This window comes from Scomber japonicus, chromosome 5 (genome assembly GCF_027409825.1).
Source record: "Scomber japonicus isolate fScoJap1 chromosome 5, fScoJap1.pri, whole genome shotgun sequence".
Lineage (NCBI taxonomy): Eukaryota > Metazoa > Chordata > Actinopteri > Scombriformes > Scombridae > Scomber > Scomber japonicus.
This window is the reverse complement of record NC_070582.1, coordinates 16,485,790-16,504,693: the sequence shown is the minus strand read 5'-3', so window position 1 is coordinate 16,504,693 and position 18,904 is coordinate 16,485,790. Positions and strand designations below refer to the sequence as shown.

The window sequence follows — 18,904 nt, the reverse complement described above, 5'->3', positions numbered from 1 at the left end:
GGGTTTTTCGGAAACTGTCCTTTTTTCCTAAAGCCGCAGTCTGGCTGGACTTCCTTTGCTGTGTTGTGGCAAGCAGAACATGATAGACCTTCATGCTGGATGCTTAAAAGGGTGTTTTATGCTGTGTGACTACTTCCTTCTAGCAAGAGGAACAGCTGTCCTCTTTAATCCCCCTTTCATATCCAACACGATGTGGTGAGTTCCTCAAGGAGAGATCTGCACAGAAGCTTCCAGGGAAACACAGTTGTGCCAGTGCTGAACTGATGAGAATCTCAGGTCAAGTCTGACCATGGTATCCGTTCCCTTGGATTGTCCTGGCATGGTGAAAGGCCCAACCACAGTCCAAACAATAGGTGGTATAGGAGACGACAGACATCCCTGATGGTAGGGTGGCCGGAGAGGGATGGGCTATACCACATTTCCAGAAACCCTGTACTTAGAGCTGCTCTATGGATTTTATAATAAAAGGGCACTCAAGTCCACACAAAGACAGAAACACACAGCTCCTTTCCCTGTGAGTAATGCTGAGAAAAAAGGCTTTTGTGTTCCTAGCTGCACGTGGGCTGACCCCTAACCCTTGTCCGCCAGTCTGATCACAAGACTAATTCCCTGGCACTCCTCTCATTTCAACTGAAGCCCATACAGTTGACCACAAGACTGCTGTAGTGTTACTACATCTTCGAGTCATCCTCACAGGGTTTAGCTTGACTTTGTTATGATCTCTTCTGTCTGTTCCTGAGTACATGTTCAATGTACAGTATTTGCATGCTTATGGAATAAGGTGACACTTTAACTGTAAGGCAGATGTAGAGTGATTACAGTCGATTTGGTGAAGAGGAAACTAAACAGTAAAGAGAGGCGCAGTGTGACTACTACACTACACTATAGAGTGTTGTCCTATTACCATATATTTTTTAAAAACTGACATTATGTCAAACAGTAGTCTATATTAAAATATGTTATTTGTGTTTTTCAGTAATTTGTGTAAAATATGTTCAATTAACTGCTGTCATGGAGAATAAAAAATTATTAATGTGTTACTATGTTGTTGTCTTTCTTTAAATCTATATTTGCATTGCATATTGTCTGCTGAGCTTTCTTTTGTCAATCAAACATGGTATCAGTTACTGGTAGATTCATATTTTGACTGGGTCATTGGACACAAAACCCAAATTAAACTTATGGCATTTTTAAATGTAATAATTTCAACTCGCCTTTGCTTGTAGAAGTTATACAAAAGTCGTTGGTGTCACTTTGAGTTTAACCGCCTTCCTGAACTTCATAGACAAAAGAATAAAAAAACACAACACAGATTGTTGGATCCCAGTCCCTGCACATTGCTGCCATCTTGCGGCTGGTTGCTTAAAATACAACAACTATAAATTCTACTTCCGGGTCTTCTGTAGATGTGGGTTTATCTTCCGTGGTTTTCAGTGCAGTACTCTTCTGTCGTGCAAACCTGCAATTGTGTATATGTTGAGTTTGTCATGTATCACCAGCCTGTGCTGAAGAACAGGCGCACTCTCCTCGAGAGGGCAGAGAAATTTATTTCTGATATATATTTCACAGATTGCAATCTGAGAGGACGGTAAGACTAATATGACACTCATTCATATCGTGTGTAGATCAAGGTATTGCACAGTATGTTGCACACAGCTGGACACCAGTCTGCACTGGAAGAGAAACCTAAATTACTGTAATATCTACAGGAACTTAGGTCACAGCTGTCTTTATTGATACTGATAATACTTAATTTCCCCTATGATTAACTCCTCAGCTGTAAGTCATAGTGTGCTTTAGTCCTATTTATAAAATAAATGAACACTATGTATTTATTTTTTGTCCAGATAATGCCCACATGTGTTCATATGTTAACATGCTGTATTAGAATGTAACAACAAACTGCGCATTCTTCTGGTCAGAGCATCTAGAGATGCACCTGTCTGACTTTTATAGGCCTACTGATATCTGGGCTTTGTGTATCAGTCTATACCCAATACTGATCCAGTAACATAGTTTCATTAATAAGATAGCCTATGCGTCAGTGTGTGAAGGAGACTGTGGTTATTCTTTTATGTGTTAGGCAACATCAGACATGACCTAAAAACATTGTATTCCTAACTTGTCAAACAAAATGTCACAAATGCATAGTCATTTACTGAATTGAAATTGATCAGGCCAGATTGGTCCATTTATCACCAATACCGATCCAGCTTTTTGAGTTAATATCGGATCGAGCAGATATTATTATCATGGGCAGTGTGATTAAGTTGTTTGGGTTTTCCTTTTGCCTTCTAAATTTGGCGTCATCCATTATACAAGGTTTCATATTGTTATGCTTTTGAAGGGACATTTTATGAGTTGTGATTTAGAGCTGTTTAAATAAAACTGACTTGATTTTTTGACTCTCTGCAGACTATATGGAGAATCTTGCCCGCTGGAATCCCTCTCCTCTTTCCTTTCCCCTAAAAGGATCACATTCACTGAAGCCTCCAAGCAGAACTTTGCACCTTATAAAGTCGGTGATACCTTTGGACCGACGTGAGTAATAATGTCAGCTTTGATCACCCTCCATTTGAAAAATAATTATCTCAGACCATAATCCAAGTTTGGACTTGCTTTAGATACTTCAGTTATGGTTATATACTTGAGAATCTTTACAGGTGCAATAACACTAGCTTGATACTTGTTCAAGGTGGTGGACTTGCTGGTTTAAAGTGACCCTGAAAATCCCTGAGTCCTGGAGAGGAAAAGAGGTCCATCTTCTGTGGGAAAGTGATGGAGAAGCGATGGTTTGGAGAAATGAACAGCCAGTTCAGGTAATGTAGCAGATGTGTCATTTCCATCAAGGTAGATTAAAATGCCCAAATTGTATTCTAAACCCATGTCTATATTTCATTATGATATCTAATGTGTGTATTTTAGGGTCTGACTAAAGATGGTGAAAAGACAAGTTATGTCCTAACTGACTGCCTCAAAGAGGAAGAACCACACAGGTTGTTTAACAAACATGAGAACATTTCCTGCTTTTATACTCAACTCATTTTACTAAACTTTTTTTCTGATTACACCTGTAATTTTCACATCTGTCCTTGTTCTTTAGTGTCATCCTTTATGTAGAAATGGCTTGTAATGGGCTTTTTGGAGCTGGTCAAGGGTCCATGATTGCAGCCCCAGATCCAATCAGGAAGTTTTCTGTACAGAAGGCTGAGCTGGTGGTATTTAACCGGGATGTAAGGGAACTGGTGACTGATTTCGAGATGCTTGTTGACATTGTAAAGGTACAGTCACACCAAAACAATACTTGGTGACACCTTACTTTCCTGGAAAATTGATGTTTGATTAAGGCACTGAACTATTTCCTCTTCCATCACAGGAACTCGGAGAGGGAGAGCAGCGAGGCTACCAGGCACTCTTTACTGTTAATGAGATGGTGAACCTCTGTGACCCCTCTGATCCCAGCTCTTTCTCCAAAGCACACAGTCTGGCTCACAACTTCTTCAGCCAAAGGAATGGACAAAGCCAGCACACTGTGCATGCAATGGGCCATTGCCACATAGACTCAGGTCTCAATTTTGTCTCCTTTTTTATTATATAGAACTGAGTATTAAAATGTGTGTCCCTGAGTACCAAAAACTGTCAAGTATCTAAAGCTGACAGTGAAAATCTGCTCAAATGTCTTGCTTATTCTTTGATTAGATTTGTACTTATTTAAATAATACTTTTGCCAATTTTAAACTATTTATTGTATTGGTATCTGTACAGAAACTCAGCTATCCAATCAACACTAGTATTAAAACGTTTCAAATCATACCCAGCCTAATTAAGTAGAAGCTGAACAGCAGTAGAATATGTCAAATGAACTGATAAGTATCACTCTGTATCCATAGCCTGGCTGTGGCCCTATGAAGAGACCATTCGTAAATGTGGCCGAAGCTGGGTGACAGTGATCCGACTGATGGAGAAGAACCCAGATTTTGTGTTTACTTGCTCTCAGGTAATTACTCAACTTACAAACTTTTAGCTGATCAGTAAAGGTTGTTTCCACAAAATTTTAGGAATTCGCTTCAGCTTTAACCCAATTGCTTTTTGTGCAGGCCCAGCAGTTCCAGTGGGTAAAGAACTGGTACCCGGGACTCTACTCCCAGATTCAGCATTACGTCAAGAAAGGCCAATTCATTCCAGTTGGAGGAACATGGGTGGAAATGGTAAAAACCTTCCATTTAGCCCATTTTATAAGCATTATATCCTAAGTTGAGTTGTGAATGTTTTCCTGTCAGGATGGCAATCTTCCTTCAGGTGAATCCATGGTCAGGCAGTTCCTGGAGGGCCAGCGCTTCTTTGAAAAAGAGTTTGGGATCTTGTGCAAAGAGGTAGGGATTCAAAACCATGTCTATATGACCTGAGTTAACCTCTGTCTCATAATGTCTGCGACAATTGTGACTGTTGTTTCTTCACAAATGCATAACATACTGAACTTTTCTCTGTACTCTTTAGTTCTGGCTTCCAGATACATTTGGCTACTCTGCCCAACTTCCACAGATAATGCAAGGCTCTGGAATTGGCAATTTCTTGACACAGAAACTCAGCTGGAACCTAGTCAACACCTTCCCTGTAAGTAAGGCACCGGTAAAAAAAAAAAAAAAATCGAAGAAGGATTGCTTTTCAGTTTTGATTTCTTTCTCCCAAAGCACAACACTTTCTTCTGGGAAGGCCTCAATGGCTCCAAGGTCCTAACTCATTTCCCACCAGGAAATTCCTACGAAATGAAAGGCAAGGTCGAAGATGTGAGTTTTGGCTTCTAGTCTAGGCTTCTACATTTACGCTTAGTCTAGTACTAATATTTACAGTTTTATAAAAGCGTATATTCCTCTGTGATTTTCTGTACTCCTAGCTGGTGAAAACTGTGAAGCACAACAAAGACAAAGGCAGAGCCAATCACAGTGCAGTGCTGTTTGGTTTTGGTGATGGTGGCGGTGGACCCACACAACTGATGCTAGATAGACTCCAGCGGATCCAGGACACGGATGGACTTCCCAAGTCAGTTCCTGTGCCGCATATAAAATTAGCACTTGTCTTCCTGTCCAACTATTTAATTTGACAATCATGAGTAACAATACCTGTCCAAACTGAAGTGGGAACAATTGCTACCAATAAATTAGTCAGCATTTGCGTAGTAAATCATTCCATGCTTGTAAATATGAAAGGATATGACTGATGTCTACTTATGTCATTGTGGTGTTGTTTTACAGTGCCAGTCAATGACAGTCATGTTTTAGTCAGAATTAAACATACGGGCGTAACCGTCTCTTCCTGTATATTTTTCAGGGTTCTGATGTCGAGCCCTGACAAGCTCTTCTCTCAGCTTCAGCATGACTCGGCTCTGCTGTGTACTTGGACTGGAGAGCTCTTCCTAGAGCTACACAATGGCACCTACACCACACAGGCACAGGTAGTCTAGAATTGTCCATATTAAATAATAATCCTCAGTCCTCATCATGAGGTGAGATATCTCTTTATTCCTTTGGGGATGTTTTTCAAAAACAAAATTAATAAGATTCTGCTGAGAAAAAGAAAATGTAAGCTCAGAAAGAAGAACAAACAAGACTACTACTACTCTAATAATAGGCCATAAAATATATATTGAAAAAATATGTACTTTCACAGTGTAAATCTGACCTTATGTGAAATTTTATGTCACTTATATGCTGGATTTACTTGATTTCCATATACTCAGAGAATGATGCAATTTCCAATAGCACCCTATAAAATAATACAGTCCCACACCACACCTCAATATGAGCACAAATAAGAGGAGGGTAATATTCTTTTTAGAGAAAATGTGCAGGAAAAGGATATGAAATGTGTAAAGTCTGGCATGAGGAATCTACATAAAACAGTGGAAAAGAGCTCCCTAAAGGCCTCAGTGAAAACGCCCAGGAAAAAGGAAGTGAGCCCTTAAATGAAAACATCCAGCCACTAAGAAAACATAACTTGAATTACACCAAAAAGGCTTAGATCAGCAGCAATTCTGGATCGCAATGCAATTCAGCATCTTTACCGACACACCTTACTTTCACCAATCTTTTTTTGTGTTCTTTATGCCATTTAGTGCCTGTATTTGTGCACCTATAGAGAATATTAAATTATTTAACTTATTTGCATTTGACAGCAACCTCCGTTTTTACTAAGTATAAAACCTGCACAACTGCATGAAAGAAAAAAGTTACACATTTAACAGATTTGTCAAAACGATTTACAATTATGGTACTGTTTTCCAGATTAAGCAAGGGAACCGCCAGTGTGAGACGCTCCTTCACGACATTGAGATAGCCAGCAGCCTGGCGCTGTGTCGGGACAAGACTTTTCAGTATCCCATGGAGAAGCTGCGGGAGCTCTGGAGGTCCAGATATACCTATTAAAAATGGATGATGTATATTAATAAACAGCTGGTCTCTGTTATTACAGTGCAGAAATGGTTTCTTCACGATTTTCACTTTCAGGCTGCTTCTTCTAAACCAATTCCATGACGTCATCCCTGGTACTTGTACAGAGATGGTTGTGGAGGATGCACTCAGGTATTATGAAGGTAGTGTATTTATTACAGTAGCTGTCCCTTATAAGTCTGTGCCATAGTGATGTTTTCTCGTTACAAAAAATACTTAAAACTTGTGTCTTAGATATCCGTAGTGATGGTGCCACACTGCTGCGTGATTCCTGTGGTGCCCTGGTCTCAAAGGGCAACTCCACCGCTGTGTTCAACTCTCTGCCGTGGGAGCGCCAGGAAGTCATCCAGATTCAAGATGGCGCTGGTAAACCTGGCCTGGGTACGTAAATACTTGCATTTCAAACTACAATTCAGTGTCTGACAGTTTGTAGTGATGATCTGTCTTACTGTAGCTCTGGTGAGAGTCCCCAGCATCGGTTTGACTCCTGTCAAAGACACGCAGCCTGTGACTCCAGTCTGTGTTACTGCTCAGGTACGTTCAGTTATACAAATATTTAAAAAAAACATGTTATATTTGCTCTGCTGTATTTTATTTTGGCTAACAGAGCTTATCTAACGTTACAGGCTGACGGCACTGTTGTCATGGAAAATGGGATTTTACAGACCGTCATCAATAAAGATGGCACTTTGGCTTCACTGTTTTTGATGAATACAAACAGGTACATTAGAACATGTGAAATGTTTATTGTCTACCACAACATCAACATTAATGATCTTTCTCTCCACTCTGTTGGTTTCAGAGAAGCTATCTCTGATGGCTGTCATGGCAACCAGTTTGTCATGTTTGATGATGTCCCCCTATACTGGGATGCCTGGGATGTAATGGACTACCACCTTCAGACAAGGTTTCAGTCTCTCCTGCTGCATCCATCATCTTAAATAAAAATATATCACAGTACTGTTAGCAAGCACTCCAGATATGACTATCATAAACGTAATAGCAGAATTGACCCCATAGGAAGCCGGTGCTGGAGGTGGTGCAGCCGGTTCACGTGGTGTCCTCGGACGGGCTCCAAGGCAGAGTCAGCTTCACTCTGAGGATCAGTGACAAGAGCACTGTCACACAGGAGATTGTCATGGACGCCATGTGTCCTTACATCAAGTTTAACACACAGGTACACTGTAATGTTGTACATTTTACTTATCTGCACATATCCAAAGAATCACTGATCCCACAGTTGAAATTCTGCACTAAGATAAATGCTATTTGCTGCTTTCAATAAAACATTTTTTTCTTAACCAAATATAGCAACAGATTTAAAAAAAAAAAAAGAAATGCCATATGTTACATTCTTCCATCTCAGGTGAAGTGGGCAGAGTCACACAAGTTCCTTAAGGTGGAATTCCCTGTGCGAGTACGCAGTCCCAACGCTACATATGAGATCCAGTTTGGCCATCTGCAGAGACCCACACACAGGAATACTTCATGGGACTGGGCCAGATTTGAGGTATAACCCTGTGCAGTTGACTAGGACTAGGTTAATGTTCATTTTAATGTGTGCTGTCGTTTCTGTTTCACTCCAGCACACACAAATATCACAACCAAAACAAATGCAATCTATTTGATGCACACACATTTTGACATCTCTACTGTTTTTGATCGTGTTTTCGTGATTCTCAGGTTTGGGGTCACAAATGGGCCGATCTGTCGGAGCACAATTTTGGAGTTGCACTGCTGAATGACTGCAAATACGGCTATTCAGTACACGAGAACACAATGACACTATCCCTGTGAGGCTTCCCAATGTTCATATATGATAATAATAAGAATATAAATTGTGTAGTTCAATCACATTTGAATGATCTTCACATCTAACAATAAACATCTTTATCTCAGGCTTAGAGCACCGAAGGCCCCAGATACCAATGCTGATATGGGGACTCATCATTTCACTTATGCAGTCATGCCACACACAGGTGGAGTTTAATTATTTTCCTTACATTTCAAACTCTAACTGCTGAACATAATCATAATAATCTTTGTGTGTTACAATATAGGTTCCTTCCAAGATGCCTCTGTCATCCAGTCTGCATACAACCTAAACTTCCCTTTGAGGCTGATCCAGTGCTCTCCTGACACTTTGCCCTTTAGTGCCTTTTCCATCAGCACCACAGCAGTCATTCTTGAGACTGTTAAACAGGTATCCCATTAAACACTGAGCTTGACGTGGGTTGATTAAATCCACTTAGTCCACTAATAAACTGTTTACTCAATTTCTCATAACAGGCAGAGGACAGGAAGGGGGCACTTGTTGTTAGACTGTACGAGTCGCACGGAAGCAGCGTGACTGCAACTCTCAACACGGCCCTTAAAATCAGGGAAGCCTGGCAGTGAGTGAATCTATTTTTATAGTGTTTACTGCTGTATGGCGTCTATTTTGAATTGTTTTCTAAGAATGAAACTCTTTCTTTCCTTTCAGTTGCGATTTCTTGGAGAGACAAGACCTCACCCAGCCAGCACATATAACATCAGATGGAATCACTCTGAACTTCAGCCCCTTCCAAATTGTCTCACTTCTTCTCATTTTGTAATTCATGTGTAATTCACATTCCCTCAGGGTGATCACATTTGGAATACTGATTAAATAAAGTGTGGATAAAAGTAAATCGATGACAAATGAAGAATTCACACTATGATGTCCAATCCAAAAAACATTTATTGATCCTGAAGGTGGAACCTAGTTAAACACTATAGTGGCAGTGTTCATCTCAGTGGATAGAGCACCTGCCCCATGTGTCAGAGGCTACAGTCCTCACTGCAGGCGACTTTCCGCACCGAGCGGTCCTATCCTGCTTGTCATTCCCCCCCTCTCTGCCTCCCATTTCCTGTCTCGCTCTACTTGCCTGTACAATTAAGACAAAAAGCCCCCCAAAAAATATACTTTAAAATACTATTAAATGTATGATCTGGTGCTGCTCTATTGACACATGATTAGAGACTGATAATTTGGAATCAAATTGCATTGATGGCTACTCATATTTGATGATGTGACAGAAAGAATGGATTTTTTTAATAAAGTTGTAGACTTTTTGTATAAAATGTTTAATTAAAATATTTAAAAAGCATAAAAACACATTTCGATCCCGTGCAATGGTGCTTCTCTCTGTTTTCATTTTGCACTCTGTCTGGTCACTCTCCCACTCCGCCTCTGTGAAACCAAACCTGCAGCTTGATCAGGAATGCTGCTCTTCCTCCTACGTGCAGATTTCTTTTCATGCTGAGGTGTGTTTACTTCCCGCAAGGCCTTTTCGGTCTTTATTCTCTTGGAGCCAGCTTCCTTTTCTTTATTTGGCATTTTGGTCACGGCTTCCCCTTTGAGCAAGTTTTTCTTTGAAGTGCTTACTGAGCGACTCCTTGCCACCTTTAAGAATTCAGACCAGTGTTAGAGATGCATCTGCAGAGTTCATTACCATCCAAACAAAAGACAGTACCGTAAATACCTTTTTCTTGTCTGTGTAATCATGGTCATCTTCTTTCTTTGCTCTCTTTTTTGCCTTGGGTGACTTTGAATCTATGATGGGAGAAAAGACAGGACGTTGGTTAGGTCAAAAGCATTGAGTCTTCTCAGGTACATTTCAGCTGAAGTTCCCCATTTCAGGTATTTCATACCTTTAGGTGCCATTGGGCCTGGATCTCCCTAAAATTAGAACAACAGGTATCAGTATTATCAAATCCTGTGCCAGAGATATGATAAAAGATATGATTTTCCCCATAACTCACTTTGAACCACATAGTTCTGCCATTGTGGTCTCGGAGAGACTTCATCCCATCTACATAGTAACACTGCAGCCATGCCTCAAAGTCAGAGTAGTCTGCCTTCTCAGGATCATAGCCTTTTCCACCTTAAGGTTAAAATAGTCACAAAATATCTGTCAAAAACAGGAGCATTGATGTTTAACAGGAAGATGAACTGTCTAATCTCTGGATAAGACTGATGCTAAGTTGTGGGATCTCAAATGAACCAGACAGTAAACATGTGATGACTTACCTAGGTTCACCACCTCCAGAGGTACTGAGTGACACAATCTTAGCAGGTCTGCAGTCTCCTCTTTCACTCTTTTCTTTTTTGTCTTTTGTAGAGAATAAAGTAAGGCAGTGTTAGAAAATGCAAAGCATCTGATGATTTGAAAAATGTATCTCTGTCTGTCCTTTCACCTTTGTGTCCGTGATCTCGTTTTTCACAGGCTTCTCATTGTCAAATAAGTCTTGTGACTCAAGGCCTTCCAGTACAGTTCTTGCAGGCACAAACGGTGGGATGTTTAACCTGAAACAAACTACTTTAGGACCATTCTTTCATAAAACAAAAAGGCTCTGTTGTTTTCAAAGAATATCTGAATCACTACATCTCCCATGCCTCCCACCACAGAAAGGGGAAATCAGGAAATGAAAGAAAGCTATTCATTTTGTTTCATGATGTGAGGAAAACAGTCCTTGAAACACATAAGAACTATGAGTGCTGTTTCGTTGTAATCTGAACAATACAAAAACAAACCTTCAGTCCCTTTCTTCGAAACAGTCTCACGGGAAAATAACTTTACAGAGCTATCAGAAAGGTTTGTATTGTCTTCCTACTCTGAATTTAATTCATGGATCAAACACAAGGCCACTAAAGCAAGGCTGCTCCCTGTTGTCTGATACCATTAGTATCCCTGCCATTATTCATAGTCTATTTGTTGTGTACAAGGTCTTTTGATTTGCTGCAAAACAACCATATAAGCACATCTGCCAGAATATGTGTTAATAAGTTTGTACTCTCCCTGTAAATGTCTCATTTAGGGATACAAAACTTCTCTCGTAATACTCAACTCACAACATACCAATCCAATATCAGTGGTATACATTTCATAAATTTGATAAATATATACACAGTACCAGTCAAAGGTTTGGACGCATTTTCTCACTCAAGTGAATGGAAGGGAATCAGGTTTACGGTCTAGTGGGTTTGCAAATACAAGGAATTTGCCTTTGTGTTGTGGTGCATAACAATCACAATATAAAGCTTCAGAAATCATAAAGTACCATGAGTCAAATAATCACAACTAAATAAAATTTAAATTTACAATAAAAATGTGTAAAATATATTCTAAACTAAGAAGAGCTATTAGACTGTGAGAATGTTAATAGTGAAAACATGGCAATAATAATCAGTACTGAATTACAATTACATAATGCTCTTTGTTAGATGTGGTGGGTTCACATGTGTGAATAAAGGGTTACATGAGGCCAAGGATTGCCATGGCTCTAAAAACTAAGTCAGAAGCTTCCTGAGTCTGGATTAACAGCTAGAGGAAACACAGAGCTTCATAATGACATTAATGAGGAAGCTGTATTTAAGGTGGACTGGTCACTGGGGGATCGCTTTATGTCACCTGAAAAGAATTTCAGCCCTCAGGTAGTTCCCGATACCATTGAAGTACTTCTGATTGAGCAGGACTTCACAGATGGGCCTGTCAAAGGCACGGTCGGTCAGATGTGAAATAACATTCTCCCTGCAAAATGATGCAAAAGTGGTCAGTGTGACAAGGACATTTTGTTTGAGCAGGTGACACAAGTGACACAAGTGACAGTGGATATTACAGCATTTCTCACCTGAAACTGTTGTACTCAAACATGATGCATGGCCCTCTCTCAGGTTGCCACGCCCCATTGGGTTCCCAGCTGCCAAACCTGCGTGCATCCACATAGCTCAGCACTCTGCACGGCTTCTCTTTGGAGTAGAAACGCAGATGAGCATGTTTGGGCAGCTCATCCTCTTTAGTGAAGCGAAAATATCCCGACATCCCAAAGCGAAATACGATGGCCATGGGCTGATCTGCATGCCCTGACTTTACTCTCTGCTTGGGATCATCACTCTTGATGGGCGTTAGTGTAAGTTTCACTTCCTTCCCTCTGGAAGTGGCTGTGATGCGGTAGGCCTCGCAGGTGAAGGGCACATCGGGACTTTTGCTGACATCTGATTTTCTGACCGTTCCAGTGAACACCACACCATTACACATTTTGTTGACATAAAGGCTGGCCAGGTGGAGCTCTGGTCCCTCGGGCATTTTGATGGAACAAACTGAACTGTTCTGCGCCTGCTGAGGAAAGATTACATAACAAAATATGACATCAGGGACCATAGCTACCATTCACATCCTCTGATTTTAGCAACTCGGAGTTGTTTATCTCCTCTTGTTGGGAAATGAAATTTGCAGATGCACAACAAAACACAGTGCTGAAGTCAGCTTCCAGGTCAGGGTTAACAGGACAGTTAAAAGGAACATTGACCAGGCCACATTAGACCAGGTCCAGATCAATAACTACAATATTTATACTTGTCTAGTCTGAACTGGATTTTCAAGGAGACTCAATCGACTCATTAAAGCATAGTTTCAGATTACTGAAAAAAGGGTTATTTCACTGATCATGCGGTTAGAAATCCACAGCATGTTCACATGAAAGAAAAAAAAACTCCAGCAGAATGTGCCTTTAACAAAAACTAATTTCTACCTTTGTTTTTAAGTGAGCTACAAGATCAATGAAATCCCCTTTTTTTATTTTTCACAAATCTGAAACTTTTTCCTGAGTCTCTGGCGTCTCCTTGCTAATCTAGTCCAGATTTGCCTAATCTAAATGGTTTTTGATAAGGTTTCATATATCTGTAAATGTATAACAGCATGAACAGGCTTGTGTTACAATATCGAAAATGCTAAGTGAAAAAAGCAGAATTAGCTACGAACTATCATTATTTGTGTTTCCTTTAACCTCGAATCAGAGGCATGACTTCAGCGTCGTAAACAAAGGATGCACCAACTAAAAACACATGCAGACCATGATCCAGACTCAAACGTTACTCATCCTTTAACCACACATGGTCATGACGCACATCAATATTTAGACTGTATAATGTGACGTGCGTGCAGGCACATTCTACAAAATGTTACACCTTCAGCGTCACGTCCTAAACCGCAATGTTATATGAACTTCTGCAACCAAATGTGTATGAATTGAGTTGCAAGGGGCACTTACTGAAACCACTTACCCAAACCAGGAAACGGACCACACGGTTGGTCAACTACTAACTGGAGGTCAGTGCGATAGCCACAACCTGCGGAGTTTGTCGGGTTTCCCTCTTTCTCTGCAGGGCTGCAGCAACGTGCAGGTAAAGAAAAATGCTTTCACAACATGCTGGTTATCAAACATGTTAAATAACATCACGGTGCGACGAGAATTTATTTGAAAGTCTCGCGAGATCTCAATGATTCCCACGCTCTTCACATGTAATCAAGTATTCCTCCATATGTTGTAACCTTGTAACTGGAGTGGATGTTTTCATTATGTTTTCTCACTGAAAGTCACTAAAACATGAATATTTAAAGGGAATAAAAGGAGCTTCTTCAGAAAACAACATAGCGGAAATACATGGCCAAACAGTCCATCTCAATGCATGATGGAATATGTAGCCAAGACAATTCAGAAAATGGGCAGATTTCTTAGTGTAACATGTTTTTTTTTAATAATTATTCATGAAGATATGAAGGTAAAATATACAATACTTATACAATATTTTACAAAAATGGTCCATTCAGTATTCTGCTTTAATGACAAATTAATCATTTTGGAGACTTCTCATTTCTGACAATTATTACTATGGTGGTAGAAAAATACAACTAAATATCACTAAGTCCAAATAAATATGGGGAAAAGCCACTGAGACTACTAAAGTCATACAAAATAATAATACAGTACAGGATGTTAAGTTTGGCACTTTTGGCAGTCTATCAGCATTATTTGATCAGAAATGTAGGTCTGAGCTCGACTCTGCAGCTGGAGTCCATCTTCATTGTAGTGCATTCATCATAACCTGAGCTTGTTTGAGCTCTGTTGAAAAGCACAAAGAAACAGAGATATCACAACATAATTCTGGCTAACTGATTTGAAGAAAAATTGTGATTTGACAAGATGCAGAACTCACCTGTAAGCAAGACTCTAAACTTATCAGAAGAAACCGAAACAACAGTTGTCTCTGTGGAGCCTGATTCTGCTCCTTTTGCCTGCAGTTTCAGCTGAATTACTGGTTCATCGACCTCCCTCAACTCACTGGAACTCAAAGTGTAGTCAACACGCCAGGAAACAGCCTCAAGATGTCCCACTGCAATTGATAACAGGGCAAAATGTACAACACCCTTCATCAGTTTCACAGCCCCCACAGAAAACAGCACTCATCAACACTATTTTTGTGTTCCTCCTTGAAAAAGGGCAGGGCAGGATGAACAGAAATACTTACATCTCAAGCTTGTTTCTCTTAGTTTGTCTTGCAGTGCAGAGTGCTTGTCTTCATATGATTTGCACAGCCCCGTTGTGTGCTCTAAAAGAATGTTTAATGCAAAAGGTTTAGTGAGGATTTATAAACAGTATGAAATCACATTAAGATGTCTCAGCACACTAAAAACAATATTAAAGTACTAACACTGCACAATAAATCAAGAAGGATCTCTTTATAACATCTTAAAAAAGGTCATCTAAGGGAGATGTGCTTTGACTGTTTTATAGTGTACTACTTTTGAATGGTGCACTGAAGTCACAATGTACCAACCACTCCCACGAATCCATCAGTATTGTCTGCTCTGCATATTGCGGAAGCACTCTCTGTTCTTGTACATTATCAGCATCATTGTTGTATTGTTTATCAGTAACACAATAGACAATTATATAATGCAGTACACTACTATAATAAGACTATAGGCTGATTTGTGACTTGTATATTTCTGGTAATAGGGCAGTTGTTAAGATACTACACCCAAGGGCACATAGTCTAGGCACATTTTTAGTCCGGTAGCCCCCGTATGTTTGCCCCATGATGTCTATTTAATGCAGAAATGTATTTAACAAGTTGTTTAATAAATCTGTCTAGTTTTGTTTTAATATCCTTTGACTCGACAGCCAGTGTGTCCTTATTCCTCGCACAAAAATACACATCTGTACATATGTGACCACAGAATATTCCAATCCAAATGCCACCTTTTTCCACCAAACTACGGACACCCCTTGTGGACCAACCTTTAGGCAGACCGAGCTGCTGCAGCTCACTGGACAGAGATTCACTGTCAACATCATGTTTTGCTGCGCTGGAGAAAATGAAGCTGAGCACTGCCACACTGGCTTTGATGTCGCCACTCTCTGCAAGATAGATTGATGACATGAACGCACTTCATTTAACAAAAATGCATTGTGCAGCAGTCTTTATTTAGATGTCCAGTACATTTTACTCCTCTACATTTATTTAACAGCTGTAGTTACTAGTACAGATCAAGATTTCAAATGTAAAACAGCTTATTAAATATGCTGCATTGTTACAGATGACACAACAGTAGTAGTAGTTAGTTCAAATCAGCTGTAAAATGCTGCTTACACATTAAGGCATCAGAGCTGTTGTAATGGAGAATGAGTTACAATCAAGTTTTATTTCAGTATAACATTTAAATGCTTACTTAATCCATCAGTAACAGCACAAGGGAGACTTACCAAATTTTGCATCTGCAGTAAGCTTTGCAACCTTGTCATACTAAAAAAAAAAAGAGAGAGAACAAAGCACAGATTAGTGTCAGTGAATGTAGAGATGCAGTAATCCAACTTGTTCAGTCCTGATACCAATATGTGACCTTGGGTATTGGCTGATAGCGAATACCGACCTAATATTAGTGTTATCATTCGTTTTTCAATAAATATTTTCAATGTTTTCAGTGTTGGTTGATTGTCACTGTGCCTCTCTCACTTTCTCTCTCTTTCCCTCAACCCCATCAGGTCAAGGCAGATGGCCACTCAGTTCTGGTTGAGGTTTGTTCCTGTTAAAAGGGGAGTTTTTCCTTGGCGCTATTGCCAAGTGCTTGCTTATGTGGGAATGTTGGGTCTCTTTAAATTAGATTAAAGAGTACCACCTAAACCTGTTCTATGTGAAAAGTGCCTTGAGATAACTTTTGTTGTGATTTGGCCATATATAAATACAGATTGATTGATTGATTGATTGTTTAATCAATGAGCTGTATGCTTCATTGTGAGGAAGAGACTGGAATTATTCTTTTATGTGTAAGGCAACATCAGGCTTGACTTAAACATTTATTTCCTAACTATGTAAAACTAAATATAACAAATAAATACAGACTTACTAATTTATTATTTACTCGAATACTGGTATCTGACACCAGATCCAGCTAACTGAGTCAGTATCGGACTAATATCTGATATCAGTATTGGTGCATCTCTAGTGAAATGTGCAGGAAAAAGATGATTATGTTGAATCATAAACACTTACATCAATGCCCTCTCCAAGCAAATCTTTCAGCACTTGAGCACAGAGGAGTTTCATCTTGACACTTGACTGTCATGAGGCAGAAAATGGGTGTGTTAGTATCAAATAAACTAGAGCCTGCCGCAGGAAACATAAGCTAATATGTAGACCTTTATAGTTACTCACAATTTTCGCTAAAGTGCTAATTTCGGCAAGCACCCAGTCAGGGCAGTCCAAATCTCCACAGAAACGGAACCGCTACAACACACAAGACATCGCATAAGTGTTTTATAGTGCAGTAAAAACTAACACTGACAGAGTTTTAGTTAGCGTTAGCATTCACATTAGCCATCCACTAATGCAGACTACTAGCTCAGCCTGCTAGCTACCCAAAAGCAGAACTAAACATCGATAGAGTCTAAATTAAATGATCACTTCATGCATTTAAAAGCTGATACAATCTCGACTAAATCAATTTGACTGTAACTAAGCGAGATAGTGTCAAATAATAAGACTTTTAGACGTGTTTACCATGGCTGTCAGTCAGCTGAGCTGCAGCAGAGAACCAGGAAGTGACCAGGAAGAGATCTGCGTCCTGGCATCTGATTGGATGGGAGCAGAGCGGGGCGGGGCTTGTTTTAGTGAGCAGGGAGCATAGATGAAGGGGTATTTCATTTGTTTGCATCTCATGATTGTGTGCTCAGCTGGTCCAGTTGTTTGTCCTGCACAGAGAGATCAAGGCTGTATATTACAATAGTTCTTATAATACATCCATGACAGAGACACACCAGCAGCAAGATGAGCTCAGCCTTATTTGATGTTTGATGTTTTGGGGAATTTGGGCAATTTCAAGGGGTCCCCAGCAGAAAGAGAAATAATAAATTTCACTAAAATTCTATACTTATAACACAATGACACATGAATGACTATTTTAGTCATGGTTTCATTCATTTTCTGTAATAAAACTGCTTAGGGGATGGTGGACCCTAGGACAAAATCTTATAAAATGGGGTCAGTGGTCAGTTTAAGGGTCCATCCTTGATGTGAAAAAGAATAATTGCTTTAGGAGCATGTTTGTAGATTGTAGAATCATAAAAATGTTGTACCTAGCTTAGGTAATGTTAAATGCAATATTAGGTACTTTTATATTACTTTGTTTAGTAAACTGTAAATGAAAATAAAACTTTGTTGTGATTGCTTTCACATTAGTACAATAGGGAAGGGGTGTTTGGGGTTTTCCAAATGCACAATGTTCCAAGGATCCACTTTTACTGAGTTTAAGTTTCCATAGAGCTCCTATCCTAAAGTTTTAGTGTGATAAAAACACAGTATGTGGAAATTTACTCATATGGTCCTTTGTAATTATAGATTTCAGTCACCTATGTGTCTCTGACTGAAGGAGAACATGTTCCTTGTGAAGTTTATTATTGTACTTGAATGTATTTCTGTTTATTTTAGTGTTAAAGCAAAGACACACTTTTGTGTGTTTTATTTGGCACCCTTTTGTTGTCTTAAGAGGGAGTGGGGGCTGAGTGATAATTCCTGTTCTATTGTGTGTCACCATGACCTGCTGTGTGTTGGTCATTTTGAGGTGATGTGGACCAGTTTTGTTTCAAATTACATTGTGTGTACTGAAAGTGTATTCATTAATTTACCAATTTTGTGAATTACCTGTATACCTCTACACTTACTTCCCTGACAGTATAGTCTAGTCTAAGAGTAATGTACTTTAGTGATGCAAATTCCCTTTTTTAACTTTTCAATTAATCACATAACATCCAACCAGCTGATAAACCTTGGGCATTTGGGGTCATGTGGCGTCTTGAGCTCCAGACCACGTTCGCAGCTTTGTCTGGCAGGTAATCCAGACTTGTCCCAGACTGTCAAGCTACTCAAGACCTTACAGCAGTTAGTTAAGATAATTAACAGACACATACAAACCTGGTCATTTTACTGCTATACACACATAACCTCAGTAACATTCTTGCTCAGTTTTTGTCTAAACTCTGTGATTCAACCTTATTTTAATTTTGGAGACTTTTGATTTTGAGATTATTCTGTCTTAATATTTTGGGATGGTTATAAACAAACACATCCTTTTTAATAATAATGAGGGTCCAATTTATTA

General features: G+C 39.6%; 3 protein-coding genes across 4 annotated transcripts; 1 reads left to right on the top strand and 2 right to left on the bottom strand.

Annotated features, from left to right (window-relative positions):
* Positions 1–1,404: 1,404 nt before the first annotated feature.
* On the top strand, positions 1,405–9,548 carry man2c1 (mannosidase, alpha, class 2C, member 1). Its single transcript, XM_053319750.1, has 26 exons — positions 1,405–1,588; positions 2,416–2,541; positions 2,696–2,819; positions 2,926–2,996; positions 3,104–3,281; positions 3,377–3,566; positions 3,891–3,997; positions 4,098–4,208; positions 4,281–4,373; positions 4,498–4,614; positions 4,692–4,787; positions 4,895–5,040; positions 5,329–5,452; positions 6,282–6,403; positions 6,504–6,589; positions 6,681–6,827; positions 6,901–6,980; positions 7,073–7,167; positions 7,249–7,353; positions 7,467–7,623; positions 7,813–7,956; positions 8,130–8,239; positions 8,346–8,425; positions 8,507–8,649; positions 8,736–8,839; positions 8,929–9,548. Exons 1-26 carry the CDS (start codon positions 1,407–1,409, stop codon positions 9,038–9,040), a joined length of 3,150 nt encoding a protein of 1,049 aa, XP_053175725.1. The 5' UTR covers positions 1,405–1,406; the 3' UTR covers positions 9,041–9,548.
* On the bottom strand, positions 7,521–13,668 carry neil1 (nei-like DNA glycosylase 1). Of its 2 annotated transcripts, XM_053319758.1 has the most exons (10): positions 13,531–13,668; positions 12,099–12,586; positions 11,879–11,998; positions 10,665–10,773; positions 10,498–10,579; positions 10,230–10,351; positions 10,119–10,146; positions 9,950–10,020; positions 9,672–9,870; positions 7,521–7,542 (listed from the first exon to the last, which is right to left on the bottom strand). In XM_053319758.1, the coding sequence occupies exons 2-10, from the start codon at positions 12,551–12,553 to the stop codon at positions 7,538–7,540; spliced, it is 1,191 nt and encodes a 396-aa protein (XP_053175733.1). In that variant the 5' UTR covers positions 12,554–12,586; positions 13,531–13,668; the 3' UTR covers positions 7,521–7,537. The 2 variants fall into 2 exon arrangements, with proteins under 2 accessions (XP_053175733.1, XP_053175732.1); XM_053319757.1 differs by lacking the exon at positions 7,521–7,542 and having other exon boundaries at positions 9,585–9,870.
* A 322-nt stretch (positions 13,669–13,990) lies between these two features.
* Positions 13,991–17,345, bottom strand: commd4 (COMM domain containing 4). Its single transcript, XM_053319760.1, has 8 exons — positions 17,308–17,345; positions 16,963–17,034; positions 16,801–16,866; positions 16,014–16,053; positions 15,549–15,668; positions 14,776–14,856; positions 14,464–14,640; positions 13,991–14,369 (listed from the first exon to the last, which is right to left on the bottom strand). Exons 1-8 carry the CDS (start codon positions 17,308–17,310, stop codon positions 14,329–14,331), a joined length of 600 nt encoding a protein of 199 aa, XP_053175735.1. The 5' UTR covers positions 17,311–17,345; the 3' UTR covers positions 13,991–14,328.
* Positions 17,346–18,904: the final 1,559 nt, after the last annotated feature.

Bases quoted from the DNA above. Each gene is read 5' to 3' on its own strand.
- man2c1 (XM_053319750.1), top strand. From the start codon at position 1,407: ATGTGGGTTTATCTTCCGTGGTTTTCAGTGCAGTACTCTTCTGTCGTG. The intron at 4,374-4,497 runs GTAGGGATTCAA...TGTACTCTTTAG, and splicing joins TTGGGATCTTGTGCAAAGAG to TTCTGGCTTCCAGATACATT. The intron at 8,840-8,928 runs GTGAGTGAATCT...CTTTCCTTTCAG, and splicing joins AAAATCAGGGAAGCCTGGCA to TTGCGATTTCTTGGAGAGAC.
- neil1 (XM_053319757.1), bottom strand. From the start codon at position 12,553: ATGCCCGAGGGACCAGAGCTCCACCTGGCCAGCCTTTATGTCAACAAA. The intron at 11,999-12,098 runs GTGAGAAATGCT...ATCATTTTGCAG, and splicing joins TTTGAGTACAACAGTTTCAG to GGAGAATGTTATTTCACATC. The intron at 9,871-9,949 runs GTATTTACGGTA...GAATTCTTAAAG, and splicing joins ATTACACAGACAAGAAAAAG to GTGGCAAGGAGTCGCTCAGT.
- commd4 (XM_053319760.1), bottom strand. The intron at 15,669-16,013 runs GTAAGTCTCCCT...TCTATCTTGCAG, and splicing joins TACTGCAGATGCAAAATTTG to AGAGTGGCGACATCAAAGCC. The intron at 14,641-14,775 runs GTAAGTATTTCT...TATCAATTGCAG, and splicing joins AAGAGAAACAAGCTTGAGAT to TGGGACATCTTGAGGCTGTT.